This window comes from Chlamydotis macqueenii, chromosome 7 (assembly GCF_036417535.1).
Source record: "Chlamydotis macqueenii isolate bChlMac1 chromosome 7, bChlMac1.mat, whole genome shotgun sequence".
In the NCBI taxonomy this organism is placed as follows: Eukaryota; Metazoa; Chordata; class Aves; order Otidiformes; family Otididae; genus Chlamydotis; species Chlamydotis macqueenii.
The window spans coordinates 40,105,173-40,126,399 of record NC_141562.1 but is presented as its reverse complement, the minus strand read 5'-3'; the positions used below and the strand labels follow the sequence as shown (position 1 = coordinate 40,126,399).

At 45.5% G+C, this 21,227-nt stretch overlaps 1 protein-coding gene and 1 long non-coding RNA gene across 9 annotated transcripts in view; both read right to left on the bottom strand.

Moving 5' to 3' along the window:
* Nucleotides 1-1,745: 1,745 nt before the first annotated feature.
* On the bottom strand, nucleotides 1,746-7,554 carry LOC147600146 (uncharacterized). 3 transcript variants are annotated; one of them, XR_015259015.1, is made up of 4 exons: nucleotides 7,496-7,554; nucleotides 6,490-7,049; nucleotides 5,554-5,722; nucleotides 1,746-3,521 (listed from the first exon to the last, which is right to left on the bottom strand). It is a non-coding gene; the product is annotated as an uncharacterized LOC147600146 (long non-coding RNA). The 3 variants fall into 3 exon arrangements; XR_015259016.1 differs by lacking the exon at nucleotides 5,554-5,722 and having other exon boundaries at nucleotides 1,748-3,521; nucleotides 6,490-6,599; nucleotides 6,855-7,049; XR_015259014.1 differs by lacking the exon at nucleotides 5,554-5,722 and having other exon boundaries at nucleotides 1,747-3,521.
* Nucleotides 7,555-9,379: 1,825 nt separating this feature from the next.
* ALDH18A1 (aldehyde dehydrogenase 18 family member A1) overlaps nucleotides 9,380-21,227 on the bottom strand; it is a 42,209-nt gene continuing 30,361 nt past the window's right edge. For 5 of the 6 annotated variants that reach the window (XM_086751671.1, XM_086751667.1, XM_086751670.1 and 2 more), the window contains 7 exons: nucleotides 20,702-20,922; nucleotides 17,767-17,904; nucleotides 17,462-17,657; nucleotides 17,187-17,308; nucleotides 14,687-14,873; nucleotides 12,986-13,081; nucleotides 10,975-11,928 (listed from right to left, as the gene is read on the bottom strand). In XM_086751671.1, coding sequence (XP_086607797.1) covers nucleotides 11,747-11,928; nucleotides 12,986-13,081; nucleotides 14,687-14,873; nucleotides 17,187-17,308; nucleotides 17,462-17,657; nucleotides 17,767-17,904; nucleotides 20,702-20,922 — 1,142 coding nt within the window. In that variant the 3' untranslated portion in view covers nucleotides 10,975-11,746. Of the gene's footprint in view, nucleotides 9,625-10,974; nucleotides 11,929-12,985; nucleotides 13,082-14,686; nucleotides 14,874-17,186; nucleotides 17,309-17,461; nucleotides 17,658-17,766; nucleotides 17,905-20,701; nucleotides 20,923-21,227 lie in introns of those variants that run through there. The other variant, XR_015259013.1, reaches the window with a different exon arrangement.

The following is a 21,227-nucleotide window of genomic DNA, read 5'->3' as shown; positions in this document are numbered from 1 at the left end:
TGCAATGAAGGAGAGAATCCAAATTGTGTGATATACTTGTGGGTTGAGATATAAGCAGTTCAATAATTAAAAAGAAACCAACAACCACCACCATTTGTAAGGAACAGAGAGGAAAAAAAAAACCCCAGAAGTAAATAAAACCCAAGGCAGGCAAGGGTTGCAAATAAAAACATTGCAAATTAGGAAGTAAAACAATTGGGATGGGAGTAGGGTAGAGGGAAGTGGGTGGGGGTGGCGTGTCAAGTGTCTGGGTGGGGGGCAATGGGCAGCTGGTGGGGTGCAGCACCCCAGTGATCAGAGACCGAAAAGTTAAGGGAGGGTGGTGCCAAATATAGAGCGGTAGAGCAGGGACAGAGACAGGAGTGGAGGGCACAAGACAGTGGGGCAGAGGGTGCAGTGGGCCAGTCACAGGCAAAAAACATCACACTGGGGGACATCTCACTGGAAAACATTTGGGAGGGCAGAGACACACGCAGGGGACAGGAGGGACGGACACAAGCAGGGGACAGACACGGACAGATAGGTGGGGTGTGTGCGTAGAAAGGTGCATGGGGGGACTTGTATGGGGGTGACCTACACCAGGGGGTCCACCTGAGATATTCCACAGGAACTAACGCACCTGGGGTAAACTACAGGATGATCCACACCAGGTAATCCACAGCAACGCCCCTAAACCTGCCAGTGCTCCACCCCAATTTTTCCTCAAACTGGGGTGGTTTGTGTTTTTGTTTTCCCTTGTCTGTAGTACAAAAATTGGGGGTTTCACCACTTTTCCAAAATATTACATTATGGGAGTTTTTGGGGCTTTTCCAAAATGTAAACACTGGGGATTTTTCCTTTTGGTTTTGGGCACGAAAATGTGGGTCGTCTTTTGCTTTCTGGCTTCATCAGTCTAGGTAGATCTGGCTTTCCTGGGAGCCCCAGATAAGTTCCCCCCCCCACCCCCAAATTGCTCTACTTTGGGGTTTATACCCTGCACCCCTGCCCCACCCCTTGCAGACCCACAAGCAGAGGGTTTGGGCTATTTTTGTGCCATGACAGCAGCTCCCACTCCGCATGCGTGGCCCCACAGGAGAAAGTCCCCGTTTGGGGCAATCTGCTCCAGACTGGCATGGGAAAAGGGAGACAAGAAAGGGGAAAGGGCAGCTTTGGAAAGCGCTATTATATCTTCCGTAGAGGTTACAAGAGAAGAGGGTATTTTTAAATCCTTTCCACAAATAGGGCTTCCTTCCATTTTAAAAATCTTACATAGTACAGACATTTACTCATGTATCTGTCTACATGTTTTATATATTACCTGTAATACCTACACTTTTATGTAATATCTGTTCAGACTTAGATTTAGACTTTCAGATATTGACACATATTCTGACTGTCTATTTAGACTCATATAGAATATCTACTTAAATTTAATATATTTATGTAGAATATATCAACTTCTTATATACATCTACTTTGCTATCTATTTAGACTTACATTGTGACACCGCAATATCTTTTAGACTTTTCTATTATGACTTAGATGTCTACTTACAATTATATATACTTAGACTTTGTTATCTATTAACAGTGACACACAATCTCTCTTTAGATTACATGTAACACCTGCTTGGACTTACTATGTCACACAGAGTAAGTATAGGTAGCTCTATCCATTCAGACTTTTTTCTACTTCCACTTCCCTCCTATGTATCATCTTTTGCATTTTTAAAGACCTTTATTTTTTTAATTTATATACACAGAGTTATTTTGGCCTTTTTAAAACTCTATATATCTCTACTTTTTTTTTTAATATTGTAAAATCCTTTATATAATACAGTAGACATAGGTTTTTATTTTGAAATCCTTTAATATAAATAAAATGTTTTTCTACATATACGAAAATGAGAAGATTTTTCTCTAGTTCAACACCTCACAGCCACGTTTACAGTTTTTGGTTTTTTTTTTAATTCGCTTCCATGAATTTTCAGGCATTTTTGGGCTGTGATTCCCCTTTTTTAGGGGGAACCTCTGTGACCTCCCCATCCTGCACTCACCTGCTCCTCCACTGCATCATCACCCCCCCAGTGACACTGAGGTGCCCCAAACGACAGCATCACCCCCCCAACCACCCTCTTTTAATTCACCCCCAGAAAAGGCACAAAGTGAGGGAAACTGCCCAGACCAGCAACTCATAACTTTAATAATGCCATTTAGATAAGTAAACTTGCCTGAAAAGGGGAGCTCCACCATAAAGGTTGCAGCCCCCCTGGCCTCTGCCCCACGGAGGTGGAGAGTGCCCAGTGACGGTGTCACATCTCTCGCTCACGCTCTGCTCCGCCACCTTACGTCTCCATCCCTGTGCCGGGACGGGCTTCCCAGGGCACCAACTGCCCCCCGGCCCTGTTGGCCCCGGCACTCCCCAGCAGCCAGCCCTTGCTGCTGCACCTGCGGGGCGCTCGCTGGAGACAGAGCTGGGAGCCTCCAGAGACAGGGCAGGGCCTCGCCCTCCATTTCAACATTTAAAATCAGGATTAAGACTAATTGATATGATTTTGAACACATTCTTAGCACAAAAGTCAACACTCTTTCTGGTGCTGGGAAGTGTCTCCTCCCTTCCTTACAGCAGCACTGCAGGGAGAGAAGCCCCTCAGGCTGCAGGACAAGGGTGTACCGTCAGCAGAATCTACGCTCACGGATCCATCGCCACAGCCCTTGCGCTGCTGCTGCACATCTGGTTTGCTTGGTCAATAAAGCTGAAAGTGAAGTGTAAAACTCTAAAGAGTAAAATGAAAAATAAAGAACAAATCTCAGTAATTCAATTTATGCTAAAAAGGTGTGCATGTGTTTATATAAATACAATTAAAATGCTTATACTATACAAGTACGTGATTTTCCTTTTGCGTTAATTTAACTTGAGCAGCTGTGAATTGATACCATTCCCTTATCCAAAATACACAGTTAACCTCTGACTAGGGTTTTTTTTTTGTGTTACATAATTAGGAGAGGCATCTGGCCAGCTGCACTGCCCAAGAGAGCTGCTAACTGAACTGTCAGGGAAACTCGCCATTGAAAGCGAGACAGAAATAAAATACTTCAGAGTGCTCCATCAAAATATTGGGAAAAAAAGCCCATAACATTCAGTTGCCTCTCTTTTGAAACACACAGAACAAATACCTAACTGCTTAAATACACCTAATAAATTGCATGCTACAGCTATCTGGCAGTTACAATTTAAAGAATGCAAGTCTGTAAATGATACAATTTTAATTTTATTTTGTTTATGATTAAAAAAAGTAAAGAGTGAGATAAGACCTCCCATATGATTTTACTTAAAAAAAAAAAATTCCTAGTGCTGCAACACATAAGGCTACCAAAAAAGACTGGCAGATTTGCTAAGAGACTCTCCAAGTCTATACCTCAATCCTATGAGTGACTAGTCTTTTTTTTGAAGGACAATTTTTTTTTACGTAAAAGTCCTAGACTGAAGGCTTCACGGAACAGAATGCGGATTGAGCCACAGGTCAGCATGTCATCAACACTCTAATGAAAAAAAAAAAAAAAAGAATAAAACTCAAGTTTAAACATCCATTTCCACCACAGAGAAAATAAAAACAGTGATGGATAAGGGGCAGAGAGGAGGGCATTAAAAAACAGGGACGGAGAGCTGGACAGAGTGACTGAGAAGGGGAGAAGTCCTGACAGGCCTCCAGAGAGAAAGGGAGGAAAATCTGAGACAGGGAGACGGACAGAGAGAAGATGGAGAAAGAGACAGAGAAAGAAAAAACTGTGGCAGAATGCCAGGCAGAGAAGGAGAGTTTAAAAATAAGGACAGTGAGATGGACAGATCGGGAGAAAGGAAAGAAGCAAGGGGTGATGCAGCAGAGAAGGATTGAAAAATGCAAAACAAGGAGCCAGACAAACTGAGACAGTGAAAGAAAATTACAGTGACAGACTGAAGGACAGAGAGGGAGGAATGCAAAAAAGTGGCTGGAAGCTGGACAGCGAGAGATGGAGAAGGAAAAAACAGCCACAAGCTACAGGGCAGAGAGAGAGAGGTCTTAAAAGCTGGGCACAGGGAGCTGCTCGGAGCGAGATGGAGAAAGGATGTATGGGGCAGAAGAGGCAGGGAATCGCAGCAGCATGGTAAAGAGAGGGGTCCAGGGGACAGCCAGGGACGGCCTGGGACACACAAGAGCGGCAACAGGTCTCTCAGGGCCTGGAAGTCAGATCCTCAGGGCCCTGGAACAGGACTGCTCAGAGAGGTGGGGGATGCCCCATCCCTGGAAACGTTCAAGGCCAGGCTGGATGGGGCTCTGAGCAACCTGATCTGGTTGGAGATGTCCCTGCTCCTGGCAGGGGGGTTGGACTCAATGACTGTCTGGTTTTGTTTAGTGAGGGGGGGCCTAAGGTGGCAGCTTCTGTAGGAAACTGCTAGAAGTCGCTCCCCTTTGTTCAGTGGACTCGGCCGGGCCTAGGGCGGACCCGCTGCTGGCCAAGGCCGAGCCAATTGGTGACAGAATGTTCTGTAATAACGCCTCTGCGATAACGTATTTAAGAAGGGGAAAACAGAAAAAAAAAAAAAAGAGAAAATGCGGAGAAGCTGGAGCAGGGGCAGAGAGGGGGAGGCGCAGGCCTTGTAGGCCTCACCCTCTGGCCTCCTGCTGGGCGGCCGACTGGGCCCGACTCAGCCCGGCCCAGCTGAGAGAAGTGGAGAGGAGAGGAGATGTGAAGAGAACCTGAGAGGCGTCTGCCCGAGCTGGTTGTGAAGAATTTCTTGAGAGGAACGGCTGCAGACGCCAAGGTCAGTGAAGAAGGAGGGGGAGGAGTAATGCGGCTCCTGGCCAGAATTGCCTGCAGCCTGTGGTGACGACCATGATGGAGCAGGCTGTGCCCCTGCAGCCCGGGGAGGCCCACGGAGGAGCAGAGATCCCCCTGCAGCCCGTGCAGGGCCCCAAGCCGGGGCAAGCGGGTGCCCAAAGGAGGCTTCTCCTGTTTCACGCAGGGCCTGTGCTGGGGCAGCTGTTCTGGAAGGACTGCACCCCGTGGAAAAACGACCCACATTAGAGCAGCTCACAAAGGACTGTGGCCCGTGGGAGGGACCCCACAATGGAGCAGGGGAGGAATGTGAGGAGTTCTTCCCCCGACAAGGAAAGAGTGGCGTAAAGCGACATGTGATGGACTGACCGCAATCCCCCATTCCCTCTTCCCCCCTGTGCCGCTCGGGAGGGAAGGTGGTAGAGATAATGTCAAGCCCGGGAAGAGGGAGGGGTGGAGGGAGGTTATCTTGTTCTCTGTCTCATTCTCCTGCTTTGGTTTTAAGGAAAAACAAATAGTTTTCCCGAAGTCGAGTCTGTTTTGCCCGTAACGGTAACTTTAAGGATTTTCTCCCTGTCCTTATCTCAAACCTCGAGCCGTTTTTCCTTACATTATCTCTCCCTGTTCTCTCGGAGGGCGGGGGGAGTGAGACAGAGACTCCGTAGTCTGGTCCCAATCGGGGCTGAACCATGACAATGACCTTTAAAAGTCCCTTCCAATCTAAACCATTCAATGATTCTATGATTCTACGACTCACCACAGCTCTTGCTCTCAGCGGTGCCAGGTCAGACACTTCTTTTTCTTTCTCTCCTTCCTTCTTCTTCTGTAACTCCAATCACTTGGCTGTCCTCCACCCAAGAGAATATGTGGGTGTGTTACAGCTCTTACGCGACAAAGCTTCCTAGACACATAGCCTCATTCGCACACTACAAGCAGGAGTAGGACACAGGGAAAGAAAGAAAATTATGATTGGGGAGCAGAACAGATAGACTGAGAGAGAAACTCAATGAGAGGAATAAGGGAGAAAGAAAAAAAAAAAAGACAGGGAACAAGCCAGAGTGATTTGAGGAAAAAAAAGAGAAAGACATTGATCAGGATAAAGAGATGGAGATGAAGGTAAAGCAATAAATAACAGGGCCAGGGAGCAGCACAAAGTGTCAAAGTGAGTAAGAGACAAACACAAAGGAGGACAGGGACAGTGAGATACAGAATGAAAAAAAACCCGGCAACAGTGAGCAAGACAAAGGTATAGAGAGACAAACAGAAGGAAAGGGGGGTAGACATAGGAAGGCAGGGACACAGGGCAGCACGTACAGGCACAGAGAGGACAAGAACACCAGCGAACAGGCCATAGAAATTATCTGAAAAACAGAGACAGATGCAGAACAGGACAAAGAGATGGGAAAGAGAAAAAACAGTGATGAGCTGCAGGACAGAGACAGAAGATGAAAAAAAGAAGGGAGAGGGAGCAGGACAAAAGTGCAGGGAGAAGAAGAAAAGGGAGCGGTAAAACAAGAGAGAGAAAAGGAGAGAGGAAGAGGGGGCAGGACAGAATAGAGAGGAGAGGTACGGGGAAGCAAAGAAAAGAAGAAGCATAGGAAAGAGAGGGTGAAAGAGAGTGGGCCAGGGGAGGGCCAGGGAGGGGCCAGGATGCAAAAGAAGGGTGTCAGGGCCCCAGGGGCCAGGGACTCACCGGAGCTCTTGCTCTCAGCGCTGCTGGGACAATTTGAAACGTCAGATGCTTCTTTCTCCTTCTGTCCTCCCTTCATCTTCTGTGACTCCAGTCACTTGGCTGTCCTCCACCTAAGAGAATGCATGGGTGTCTCACAGGTCTTAGGAGACAAGACGTTGTAGACATGTAGCCTCAGTGACTCACATACTACATGGCTGTACCACGCTTTGGGTTCCGCATACAGACCCTGCGGTGCACACTGACGATCTGGCCTGCTGCAGACTACAAAGAGGGATCCTTCCTCACCTGGAAAAGCAGGCTCTCTCTTGCCTGCAGTGGGAGGCAGCTGCTGGCTGGCTGGCCTTTGCTTTCTTCTTATTCTTTACCTTCCTCTGGCCTCTCCAGTTTCCGCTGCGTCAGCTCCTGTCCACAGCCAGTAAGTGCTCCGCCTCTCCCTTTACCCCCTATATCACAAGGAGAGCGAGACCCGGCAGAGACAAGTCTGCCTCGCAAGCCTGAGGCAGGTGCAGTCAACGGCATCCTCAGAGGAGGAAGAGACAACCACATCCTCAGCGTGGCATCTGTGAGAGAGAAAGAAGCAGCAGTGACATTACTGTAAATTGCCCTTGGTCCAAGGATCTCCTTCCACTGGGCCTTCTGGAGATGCATTCGAGGGCCAACCTTGCAGCCTTCAAAACAGGGCTTGGGGGTAGCCTGAGATTACTGGAAGGTTTAAGGGGAGGCACTGGAGCTGGGGGCAGCTGCACAGGGCGAGCAGGGCCAGGGGAGCCTCAGGGGGAGCTCTGGTGAGCTGGGGAGGAGCACGGCATATGCGACAGCGGCGTGTCCCCTCTTCCCTTCTCTCAGCTCTCGGGTAACTCCCCGGGGCTGCCCCCACCCGGCTCGCCTGCCACAGCGGGCGGTTTAAAGCTTCCTGTCCCGCCACCCCCGGGCAGCCAGCGAGCAGGAGACACCTCTGCATCCGCCGACCACGCCGGCTCGCCTCACCAGTCCCCTCGACCCTCACCCGCCGCCGGGACCCGCGCCCCGCACACCTCCACGCCGCTCCCCGGTACCGCGCACGCGCCGGGCGCCGACGGCGCCGAAGCCTGCGCGCGAACGCCGAGCTGCAGTGCCGCGCTCCGGCCACGAGGCGGCGGCAGCAGCGACATCCGGCGGGCGGCGCTCGCGCCGGGGCGGCACCGGCGCTGCAGGTGCGCGCTTCGCACGCCAAGGGCTCGTCGGCATGGCGCGTGGGGAGCAGCATTTCCTTGCCGGGAGGCAGCAGCACCTCGCAGGCATCGCCGTACCGTATCCCTGCCAGTGGCAGACCGCAGCGCGGAGAACGAGACAGCGCCGCGCGTGCACCGCCCTCCAGCTGCAGTACCCGCTTCTGGTCGCCCGGTGGCAGGAGCGAGCACGGCGAAGTGTGGCACCGCGCATGCGCGCCTCCCGCGCCGCAGCGCACACGTTCGCCAGCCGGGCGGGGGGGGGGGGCGCCCCGCTTCCTCTTCCCTGAGCCCGCGGCGGCGGGGGCCGCGGCCCAGCGCCCAGCCCAGCCCAGGCGGGGGGGGGGGGGGAAGGGAAGGACAGGGAGCGCGAGCTGGACGGGAGGAGGGGAAAGAGGAGGACGGAGGGGCAAACAGAGAGATCGGAGCAGAAGAAAGTAGAGTAGCAATGCAAAAGTAGACAAAGGGGTGAAAATAGGAAAAGAGAGAAAGGTCACTGAACAAATCAATAGGGTGCGAGACAGAACAACGGGAAGAGCGAGAGAAGGATGGAGAACCTGACAGAACAGTTGTCATGGGGATCAGCACAGATGGCTAGAAACACAAAGAGAAACAGGCAGCAAGTGAGAGAAAGAGGGATGGATGGATAGTCGGGACAGGATGGCTGAAGAGAGGGATAAAAAAGGAAAAGGGGAAGAGGGAGCCAGACAGAACCACAGCGTGGAAGAGAGGAATGGTGATGTCAACAGAGGGATGAAAAAGGAAAAACAAGAATAGGGACCCAAAGACAGAAAATGTATTTATCTGTAGAGTCAGATAGAGGAACAGGGAACTGGAGAGAACTATGGGAAACAAAGACAGGAAATTAAGGTGAGTTTGAGAGGATCAGGGTGATCAAGAGAATCAGATAACCAGATTTGTGGAGAGAGAAAGAGATGGAGGCCATAGAGAATACGTAGAGTGGAAATGAGGGTCAGGGAGCTGGACAGAAGTACAGGGAGCCAGGCAAAGCTGATGGAAAGGCCAATCGAGAGATGGAGAGGTGGACAAAGGGATGGAAAGGGAAAGAGCAATCAAAAGGTGGACAGAGGTTGGAGGGCCAAAAGGAGGGGAAGAGAGAGGCAGATAGAGCGCCTGATTGAAGGGTGGAGAGAATCTCCAGAGAAATGCGGAGCCAGAGAGATGGAGAGAGAAAGAGAAGCTTGGAAAGCTGGAGAGACAGAAAGCGGAAGAGAGATGTACAGACCCAGACAATAGGATGGGGAGGGGAGGAAAAGGGAAATTAAGCAGAGGACAGGAAGGACACACAAGCTGCAGGATGGAGTAGAGGTTAAGAGGGACTGGAAGGGGGTAAAGATGGACTCGAGTTGGAAGAGGTGGAAGGATAGGCAGAGGGATGTGGGAGATATGGAGACAATAAGGGAGGGATGAAGAACAGAGAGATAGAAGGAGGGACAGGCAGAGAGGCAGGCAGCAGTGGGAAGCAAGGTGCATGCAGAGCAGGACAGGGAGGGACTGGATCAGGGAAGAGGGGGAAACAGACCAAAGGGCCTGGGATTAATTGTGTGGCACTGCCCAGAGAATTCTACAGTTCGGGTGTTTGTCAGTTCCGGTATTGTAGCTCCAGTCACTTAATTAACATCCACTTAAGAAAATAACTTGGTCTCTTACAGCTGTTTTACAAGGCTTCATTGATGCATAAAATCATAGAGAAATATATGTATGGAACATACTTTCTGTTAGATGCAAAGCTTGAAGTATATGTTGGTGATCTCTTATCCTGATGACTATTAATAGTGATCTTTCCTCACCAGGAGAAATGGGGTTTCTTTTGTTTGGAGATAGAAACAATTTCAATCTGCTTCATTTTATTCTTCTGGTGGTTTACCTTCTTCTGAGTTCTTCAACTTCAGCTATGCCAATTACTCTAAAAAGTAGGTATTACATATAGTTCATATGCACTTATGATAAAACAAAACAAAGCAGAAACAACTAAAGCAAGGCTAAGCCAAATACAGTCAACATTCTCTACAGGGTAGGAATGGATTACTTAATTCTCAGTGCTGCCCATGGGAGACAAAAACCAGCAGCAGTTTCTAACAGAAGTTACTTTTGTACATAGAATCATAGAATGGTTAGGGTTGGAAGGGACCTTCAAAGGTCATCTAGTCCAACCCCCCTGCAAGGAGCAGGGACATCCCCAAACAGATCAGGTTGCTCAGAGCCTCATCCAGCCTGCTCTTGAACGTTTCCAGGGATGGGGCTTCCACCACCTCTCTGGGCAACCTGTTCCAGTGTTCTACAACCCTCATTGTAAAAAATTTTTTCCTAATTTCTAATCTAAATCTACCCCCCTCTATTTTAAAACCATTACCTCTCGTCCTACATGCTGGAACTCCTCCTGTAGAAGTTTCTGGCAATACCACTGTTTCCCCTAACTCATTCTAATGACATGCTACGTGAGAATAAAGCCCATTCAAAAGGGCTAGCTTGCTGCTGTTACAACCGCATTTGGGGGTTTCCTGAGGCAATGGGACAGGCTTCAGAGAAGGTTCTGGAGTTGGTGAAAAAGCTGGAGCAGATTATGGAGTATTTCAGTGTTGGCGGCTGGGTGGGGGGATCGCTTGGGGCTTTGTACAGAATTTATAGATGGTTTCAGAACTTTTAGGGGCTGCTTTAATGGGTGGGGGGAGGGTGGGGGAGAAGTGTGCAAGGCAGGAGGGGAGTTGCCTCAGGGGGTCGGGGGTCCCATCCCAGAGGGATGCTGAGTCCATATGGGTCCTGCAGGTTGCTGCCTTGGTGGGGCTGGATGCCTGGAGGGATAACAGGACACATGGGACCCGGTGCCACAGGCAGGCATGTGGGGTGAGCAGGGCTGGGGAAGGCTCAGGGAAAGCTTTCATTGGGTAGGGAGGCACCCATGGTTCATGCCACAGGACGGGGAGGCACAGGAGCAGAAGCTGAAGTAGCGACTGCAAGAAGCAGGCAGAAAAGGAAATGGCACCCTCGTGGCTTGGTGCTACAGTGGTCCCGCCCCGGCACTTGCAGTGCAGCTGACTCGCACATATGTGTGCTGGAGCCAGCTATACGTGCCCCAGAACTGTGGTGCACCAGAGAGATGGTGTGCTGCAGTACAGTTGTGCGAGTCACGTTGAGCAGCATAGAGAGCGGCTGTGGGGAGCACCCAGCCACCAGCTGGGCCTGGCTGCCATCAAGGGAGAGCTGCACAGAGCATCTCGCTGCAGGGCGCACGCATGAAGCCACTCGCTGCAGTGCATGAAGGGAAGCATTTCTTCAGAACTTTATTCAGGAAAAGCCAATGTCAAAGTGGTATTGCTTTCGGAGGAGCGGTTGTGAAAGGTTAAGTTTTATCTAAAACCAAAGAAAAATAAACCTTTGGTACAAATAAGTAACAAAATTCATGTAGTAGACAGTTGTGTTGTTTATCTACAACAGTCAACAATACAAAGAAATCAGATATAAAAGGTTTCTTGGTCAAAAACCTACTACGCGTTTGGAACATCTATCCCCTTATCAGAAGGGTGTTCAAATACAAAAAAAAGTGTAAAGCTTTCCAGGTTTCAAGAGCTGCCATGATCATAAGACTGAAGCAAAAAAAAAAAAAAAAAACCCAAAAAACCCCACCCTATTAAGTTTGTTCTCAAGAACAGATATTTGAATAAAATAAAGACTTATGAAAAAAGTTATGCTTCACCACCAAGCATATTTGCTATAGGGAGCATAGGGGTAAAAAAAAAAAAAAATGCAGCAGATATTTAAATCTTTCCTTATGTTACCTGCATGTTTTGAAGAAGTCTGTCTCTGGGAAAAGTGAGGTCAGTTTGCAGATAATATCTAAGGAAACAGAAAGAGGCAGGAAAAAAAAATTCTCATGGATGGGATCATTTTGTACTCATTGTACTGCACAGTGATGGAGAACAATGGTCCTGAATATGAAAAACAAACTCCCTCCCCAGAAAGTGGCCTGAAGTCCGAACATCTTCAGGAAATATTTATACCCCTGGGTTTTCCCCCCTGCCCTGATGTTCTTAGTTGGTATTTCTCTGAGGGAGAGGGAGGCTCTCATGAAGATACTTCATGCTCCCATGCTCTGAGAAGTCAGAAACAACATGATTGTCCCCCCTCAACAACCACTTTGTAGTTAAGAGTCCTTCAATTCCCACTGGTCCACGTGCATGGATGCGGGAAGTACTAATTCCCACTTCGGCACCTGCAGGAAACACACAAGAGAAAGATGGTTAATCCTCAAAAGATGTTCACTTCATACTGAACACCTTTATGTAAAAACAACAGCCTGCCTTTCAGTGACCTGCCTTTCTCTGCTCCTCTCCAAATGCCAGAAGTTATGTTTACCTGTTCTGATTTAAGAGTTAGGGGAGCTTAACTATTACATAATTAATTGAAATGTTTATACTTCTGGCTGCTACAGAGTTACTTTCAGAGAGAAAGATGCGAGAGAGATAGGTATCTCTTACATGGATCTTAGACTTGTTTCCTGAGAGTTTAATCTTTTAAAAAATAAAGAGCTAATTTAGTCAAGATTGTGATCTTATGTCCTTTTTTTTTTTTTAATCATATTGAGGAGATATTGCAAGACCTTAACTAGAATATTCTAATCACATGGAAGACAATGTTCTAGCTGACACAGTAACAGCCTGCTAGGAGATTTCTGAGTTTCTACTTCAGGAAAGAATGTTTTCTTTGTCTTCTGCAATTCACAGAGAATTGCAATTCTGTCTTTTGCAATTCTGCAATTCAGGTGTGCCTGCGAGCTGATAGTCTGGTTCCTGCCTTTCATTCCTCAACACTGGAAGGCTGGCACACTGGACAGCAGCTCAATTTGGCCAGCAGGAATGAAGCATGGCATTCTTTACAGCATCATTAGAAAGATAAACAAAAGAAAAACTGTTCACCAATTTCAGATCCTGTGTTTCCTTGTTCTATCACTGCATGCATGCAACATACTTTATTCTGACTGAATAAAGCTTCAAAGTATCCAGAATGTCTTTACTCTCTGCTGCTAAATTAATCTGCATAGTTTGTATAGCAGTATTAGCTAGTTCTGGCAGGAAAGAGATACTAAACTATCTGCTGTTCTGTGCAGATGAAATGTCTAGGCTTCAACTCTTCCTACGGTACCTTTCCTGAAAACCTTATATTAGACAGTAGGACCTGAGACTAATTCTATCTTCCAGGATTCAGACTGTCACACTTTTCACACAACAGCAAATCCTGCAGTCACATCCCTGCAGTATTTTCTCTCTTACCAAGTCCAAATCTATAGCCGTCAGAGAATCGGGTACTGGCATTCCAGAAAACACAAGCACTGTCCACATGCTGGAGGAAGAACTCTGCCGTTTTCTCTGGGAAAGAAGCAGAAAGAAAAATAAAATACAGTACACACAGAATTATAATGCACTCCAATAAACACACCATAATACAGTGAACAGACATAACAATACAACTTTCACAGGCAGCCTTATCAGACTGGATTTAAACAACCTGAGCTAAGACGTGTTCATTTTTATCTTCTACCCAGTATGCTTATCACGTAGACCACTGCAAATGTTACAAGAAGCTTGCAAAAATTAGAAGAAAGCAAAAAGTTGTCTAATTCTAAATACATCCAATCTAGAACCTGCAAACAGAGACAGTTGTGTGACTAAGGAGAAAGGACATCTGCCCCAAACAACATTCTGCAGTCAAACTGAGACAGTTAAAACTACAGTCAGCTCTTCATTTATGTCAAGCATGGAATTGTTCCAGATAACGAAAAATCCTGAATTGTTATTGCAGGTAATATTTGGCAAATACAATGCAGAAATACCACATTAAATTAGCTAACTAACCCAGTTTAACACAGAACATGCAAGACCTGAGCAAGCTCAAGTAGAGTTACACAAGTCTTAGTCCTCTGGAGGACTCCGTTCTTTGTACAGCTGTGAGCTGCAGGTCAGTCACCCTTAGCGATAAGATGAACATTAAAGATCAGCTCTATTTGCAGTACATTCCCTAGCAAATCACTAGCACACCAGGTTTCATAGGAATGGGTTACGATAGCAAGTGCATGCCTTTTAGTGACACTCATTTAAGCTTGGCAGGAGGTACAGAAACGGAAGCCTGCTTGATTCACACACTGATCAGCTTCAGATCAACCTGATTTTACCACAGCTGATCCTCAGGAGTTCCAGGCTTGGTCTGAGAGTCAACCTTTGGCTAGGTACAGTTTCTGCTAGGTTTTGAACTGGCACAGTGTTCAAACTGCAGGCAGGACAGGTGCTAGGGATGGCAGCAGCACAGAGCTGCACAAAGGAGCACAAGTTCACAACAAAGAGGCAGGCAACTGCAAATTGAGATAAATGCAGCTTTTAAACGAGGGATGTAGAAGTGGAAAGTGAAAGACTGGGAGAGGTAGGAGGAAAATATTTGTGGTCCTTGTTTGGAAGATTAAAAAATGACATAGGAAGATGAAGTGGATAAAGTCTGATCCTCCTTAATTTTTAAAACATAAATAAAACATAATAGGCATTTACATTTGGGAGAAGCAAAATGTGAAATAGGGATCCTTGTTCTCTCCAGTGAGGTTCTATAGAAGCTCACCTGATTAGCCTTCAGAGGCCTAAGGACATCTCCAAGATGCAGGAGATGTTCCTGCAAAACCCTCTGATGCAGTAAGTCTGCACAATACAGGATCACAAAGCAATTTGCCTGGCAAGAGCATGTGCTGCAATTGCCATTGGCCAATTGCTCGAGCACATTCCTTAACACATCGTGGAATAAGGGCCACACAACATGTTTTCTCTGAGCTGAACAGGACTGTAGGCACATTTAGCTCATAGGCTCCAGCTGGTTATGCCTACTACAGGCCCAAGAGAAGAACAGCTGCTGCAATGTCAGTAGTTACACTAACACCAAGAACTGGCAGTCAAATCAAACCAGTAGCTTAAGGAAGCAGACTGATCACTAACCATTCTCTGTGATGATAACATCCGTGTGAGAACTGCCATACTTGTGGATATGTTCAACAGCCTCTTGGACGCTGTCCACCACCTCAATGCAGCACTCCAGGTCCCCATATTCTGTGCGAAGAGATTTCACTTCTGAAGGGCTGAATGTCAAGTAAGATGCAAACTTTGGGCCAGCGTGAATCTTCACCTGCAATACCAGAAACATTTTGTGCTGCTGACCGTACCAACGCCTTCCAAGTGAAAGTGTGGCTTCTTGTACTCTGTGTGGGATGGAGTTAATTTTTTTCACAGCAGTCCCAATGGTGCTATGTCTTGGACTTGTGACTAGAAGTGTTGAAAACACACCAGCATTTTGGCTGTTGCTGAACAGAGCTTGCAGAGCATCAAGACTTTCTATTTTTTCTCCCCTCTACTCTGTCCTCCTAGCAAGAAGGTTGGGAATCTGCAGGAAGCTGGGAGGGGACACAACCACGACAGCTGACCCAAACTGACCAAAGGGATATTCCAGGCTATATAATGTCATGCACAGCAAAACAAACTGAGGGGAGGGGGTTTTTGAAGATGGCAGGCGTTTCTGAGAGACTGGCTGGGCACTGCTCTGCTTGTGGCAGATGGTGAGTAGTTAGCTTCGCCTCACTTGTGTGGATTTTTGCGGGTTGTTTTTTTTCCCCCTCTTCCCCCTTTTTCTTCCTATTTCCTTTGCTTATCAAACTATCTTTCTTGCAGCCCACAAGTTTCCTTGCTTTTGCTCCTCTTATTCTCTGCCCCCATCCCAGCAGGGGCAGGGGAGAGTGAGCGAGCAGGTAGATGGTGCTTAGCTGCTGACTGGGGTTAACTCACAATGTTTGTGAATCAAATGTTCACTGCATGCAGTGTAAGAAAAATAAGACCACACTTTGGGAAACTTAGCAGATCAGTGAACTACTGACAAGGTACAATAGCTGGCATGCTAGGCTGGCTACCTACAATGACATGCTCCTACTTCAGGACTCCCTTTGAATTATTTAAAGCAATCACATCACTTGGAGAGAAAGTCATCAGGCAGGAGGACAGTATAACACTAGTACTGAGAAAACAGCTAAAATATTGCAGCCTACCCTTGTTTTAAGAAAGCAACTGCAGTGCAGAGGATAACTACAAAAATGTTTCCAAGTTTGCACCTACAAAAGACTTAAACCTTGAATGGCTTTTACCCTTTTATTTTGTAAAATGACACCAGCCCTCTCTGAAGCACATGTTTCAGACACAAAGGAGTTAGTGGGTCCAAAACAAGAAAACTCACACCGATATTCTTCATTTGTTATAAAGAAGATTGAACGTGTTATCAACCTCTCAATTTAATCATAGCAGCCAAGACACCTGAACGATGAGAGTTAATTTAGAACTGGTACAGCAGAGAAATCCCCACGCAAATGAAACACAGGAAATTTTGACAAGACAAACATAAATGGGAAATAAGGCACAACTCTGCCAAGTTTGAAATGTGAAGGTTTTTTAAGAAGTTATCTGTAAAGTGGCATTTTCCTGTGCAACTATGAATTACTTTAATTGCATAATCCTGCCCAATATTTGCATGTTTCTTGTTGTCAGGTCAGATTAGACAGAGGTACCATCCTCCCTGTTGGGTGAGCGGTGGTGGAAATGCACTAGTCCTCACATTCCTCCCATCCAAAATCCAGAGATCTACCCTGCACTCCACCCTTCCCAAGAAACCATTAAGTGAGTACTTGCTCCTGACTACCTATTCAGCTTCTTTTACTATGACCCTTTCAACATCATCAAAACATATGGCCTCTCTATTTTACCTGCATTAATCACTGCTTGTATGTTCTATTTGCCAAATAGAGCCTGCTGCGTGAAAAATTCTTGATTTATGTGCAGTTCACACTATTTCATGGATATTTCTCTCCCAACGCACCTCTGCTACCTTTACTGACAAAACATTACCCATGTCAAGACAATTAATTAGTATACTGGCCTTTTGCTGTTCCTTTGACATACTAGGAGGGAAAACGGGTGGAGATAAAAGGGCATGCAAGATGAAACGTCTAAAGAAACGTGGATGAAGCAGATTCAGAAAAGCAGAAAAACAGAAAGGGAATTTACTTGGGTAAGAAGCTAACTTAACTGATTCAAGACGCCTTTACGTCAGAGAGTTTAACAGCAATTAAGTCAGAATTAAGAAGAGTAGAGAAAGGGTTGTGTATGTACTCTTCTAAGGCAGAAGATTATTTTTACTATATAAAAGGAAGTATTTGTATCCCAGTAATGGCATGTAGCTGTCCTGAAGAAACCCCTTTCAGATCATTTCTACACAGAAACTTGGGGCTGTGTGGAGAACGTTCTCCATAAGTTCATTTATGTGTGTAAAGAGACATATGGACAACTTAAGTGTTATGCCATCATAAAGCTAACCAGGCTACCCTAGCCAGACCAAATGCTTCTAAAGTGTTAGCAAAAAAAAACCCACAAGACAAAAATACAAGCATGAGTGACTAACCTGTTCTACTCTCAGCATGTCTATGATCTGATCAAACAACGGGGTTCTCAGCAAGTCTCGATGAATTAAGAGAGTTTCCAGAGCATTACAGGCAGCAGGATATTCACACTTTGAGTCTCTGACTGAGGTTTAAAGAGTAGAAAACTGGTTACACAACATTTATGACAAAGTTTTTGAACAGCACATGAATTATCAATTACCATAATCATATCGCGTACTCCAAATAGGAAGTTCAGTTACCCTCATGAGGTTCAAGTCACCCTCTCCCAGCTTACTTATTCGTGTGACCTTCTCAACGCTGGCATCTGTGTCCACATACACGTGACAGATCCCTTCGCTGTGTCCCATCACTGGGATTCCCTTAGCAGCTTTTTGGATATTCCTGACTAGCTGTGATGAACCACGTGGAATGATTAGATCTATCAGCTTATCCAAACGGCAGAGATCTTCTACTTCCTCTCTTGTGTTCACCTGTGGTAGTTGCAATACAAACAGCCTACGGTTTGAACTCTCAAGTTCTGCCCATATTTTTTATGCATACTATAGCAAATAAATTGTTGATTTAATTCTAGGCACTTACTAGTTGCACTGCATCTTTGACTCCGTGAATGGAGAGTGCTTCTTGTGCCAGATGATGAAGGATCTGATTGCTATATGCTGCCTCTTTCCCTCCTTTAAGTAGTAAGCCATTTCCACTGGCTATGGCCAAAGCAGACACCTGTAAGAAAATAATTTATTTAAACAACAACAAACAAACAAAAAAGAATGAAAGAGAAAAGTAAACTGTCTCTTCTGTCAGAGTAACACCCACAACACGTGGGTGTTATTAACAGGTTGCCCAGAGAGGTGGTGGATGCCCCATCCCTGGAAACATTCAAGGCCAGGTTGGACGGGGCTCTGGGCAATCTGATCCAGTTGGAGATGTCCCTGCTCCTGGCAGGGGGGTTGGACTAGATGACCTTTGAAGGTCCCTTCCAACCCTAACTATTCTATGAACATAGATTAAGAACAGGATTTTTCATCTTGTTGATTTACTCAATGCTAATCTATGGTTTTCATTTTCTGGCACCAAAAAGTCATTAGAAATAACAGCACACTTAACTCCAGAAATTAAATGTGTTAGTGTTTCAGAACAAATTTGAGTTTTCAGAGTATATTGCCAGGGGGAGACTGCAGTGGACAAGTCAGAGTAAACCCTGGACATAGGCTCTGCTATGAACTGCGTAGCTGTGTGGGCAGTTACTCCAAGAAGAATAATTTCAGGTGCAAGAACTCTTGTCCCTAACCATTCTGGCAGAAAGTGGCTAATGAGGTCTTCCTGTGAGCAGGAAGAACATTTTTATCATGCTGTCTTAAAACAGAAGTCATAAATAGAAAACACTTGCCCTAAGTGTGGGGGAAATGCATTCTAGACGAGAGGCTCAGCATAATCAGTATCACTTTGCTTTCATGTTTATAACCAGAAAGAACCAATTGATATGGTAGCCTTTCTGTTTAAGGTGCCAGATTTCATCAAGTTGAGTCCAGCAACACAACTAGACCATATTTAAAAAAACGCTCCAAAGTAGCCACCACTTTTTGGAAGTCAGATAAAAAAAAAAAATTACTTCTGCTGTTGAAAACATATATGCAATTCGTTCAGTCTCCAGACACTACTACTTGTTGGTGTTTTCCCCACTAAACTGAAAACCTCTTTCAAAGAGGGGTGGTGGTAGGTTTTCTGTTTGTTTCAGTTTTTTGGTCCTTTTTTAATCTACAAGTATGTCAGATACGACAAAGCTCTGTTCCCAGACATATTTTACTTCTGTATCCCTTTTAATCTTCCTCATCTCAATCCCATTTACAATGGCCTCATAGTTTGTTCATCTATTTGAAAAAAAAAAACAAAACAAAACATATGCTGCTTTAGAAGACAAAATCACCTCCTCTTCAGAACCTTTTAGAATGAACAAATTAAGCATTTGAAGTTATTTTACTGTATTTCTATCTTACAGGAAAGATCTTATGTATTATTATAATCACCTGTACATATCATCACCAAACCTGCACTCGTTAGTGTATCAGTTGTATGCTGTTGAGATGCAGATGCTCAAATTAGCCAGGCTCACACCCAACAAGCAGTTATCTTAGTGACACACTTTAGATGCTGATTCATACAGGAAAATGTTAAGCCCATCAGATACATCTCCTCAGATCACTTCCTTTCCCCTTGTAATATCAAATGGATAACAACAATCAATGTTTGATACTCTATCTCATCTTGCTGTCAGCAATTTGAAAATAATATTGAAAAGTAAGTAATATAAGCTAATAACGGTAGATAAGGGAGACTAGCGCCTTTTGGTTTCACAGGAACTTTGCTTACAGCATACTCCCTTTCAATATGAAATAGGGATTACTCACAAAATTCAGGCATGAAGTACCAAGCTGTCCACTGGTTGAGTCTGACTTCCTTTTAAAGTGCCTGTACCCATCACCTCCTCAAGCACTGCTCATATGTTCGAGAACTGCTCAAACAATCTTCCTAGACACCTAATCTTAATTGTGGGAAATAGTGTTGATAATTGTTTTTTTTTTCTTTTTAAAGTCTACTACAGTTGCTCAGTAAAGTAGTCAGGAGTTAGAAATTATGATCAGTGTTGCCTCTGCAGTGTTAGTTCAGCTCCCGTACTTTCATGCATTGTAATGGCATTTACCCACAGCAATACTGCCACAGTGCTGCAGATGAAGGCATTAGCCTTTAAGATGCCTGCCTTATTCCTAGCACAAGATAAATGGCATTCACTTACAGTACACTAGTCAAGATTTTCACTAACCCTTCCAGCAACTTCAGTACTTGAGAACTTAGAACTTAGAACTTCCTCACACTGATCTCACTACAACTGAGCAAAAGCTATCATTCCACCTCACTGCACACAAGCAGTATCAGTGCAGGACAGACCAACTCAAAGCCCAGAACTTCTGTGCTTTCTGTGTTCAGCTTTTTCGTAAATTTTTTAAAAATCATGTATTCCTAATAGTTACAGTTAATTACTAGCATCTGTATTAAACAGTTCTTGTTTGATCCTAGCCTGCAGTTCAGCTGTATGCAGCATGGACAGATAAAACAAGTGCTTATTGGTAGGAGCCTCCCAAGCTGTGAGCTATGCACTGAACATATTCATAAGACACATGGAAGAACTGCTCCATCTGAATGTAAGGTAACTCCTTCTACGTGTTGGGTTAAAAAAAAAAAAAACCAAAACCCAACCCACAAACCACCACCAAAAAAAACCCCAAAACAACAACAAACCCCAAAACCTAGGCCTGATTAACCCTGAACACTGCAGAAGCCAAGTTCTGAGAATATCTCTGCAGGAAAAACAGGTATGCCAACAAAATAAATTTTAGAAGAACCCAAGCAAGAGTCCTTTGAGACAAGAGTTCCTGCTGCCTCCCAATTGCTCACCACCAGAAATACCCTTTCTTTTATCATCAAAGAATTCCCACCAACGTCATCTGCCCTCCTTACATACCTGTGGAAGACAGTCAGGACGGGACTCAAAGATCACGAGAAGGACGCCAATAGGCACAGTCACCTGCTCCAAATCCAGGTCTTTAGCTACTCGTGTTCGCCGAATTACACGGCCGACGCTATCCTGTGAGGATGCTGCAATCTGACGCAGACCAATAGCCAAGCTGTTCAGTTTTGATGTAGACAGACTTAGACGTTTCAACAAAGGAAGTGCCAATCTCCCTAAAAAAAAAAAAGAAAAAAAAAGGAAAAAAAAATTGTGCTGGAGATAGATTGGTCTGCCTAGGTTTAAGCAAAAGCGACTTAACAAGTGGTGAACCTAAGGAAAATTCAAGTATTTCTCATGCCCTAGCAAGAAACCTACCCTAGATGAAAAATGCACAGCATTAAGTCTGGTAGCCACAATAAAACCACTCAAATATGACAATTATTTCACCCATCACCACATTTTTCACTTAATGTGATTTAAGTGATTTGTACACGAAGCATGATCAACATCCACAAAGACAAGGTTTGTCCTATTTCAA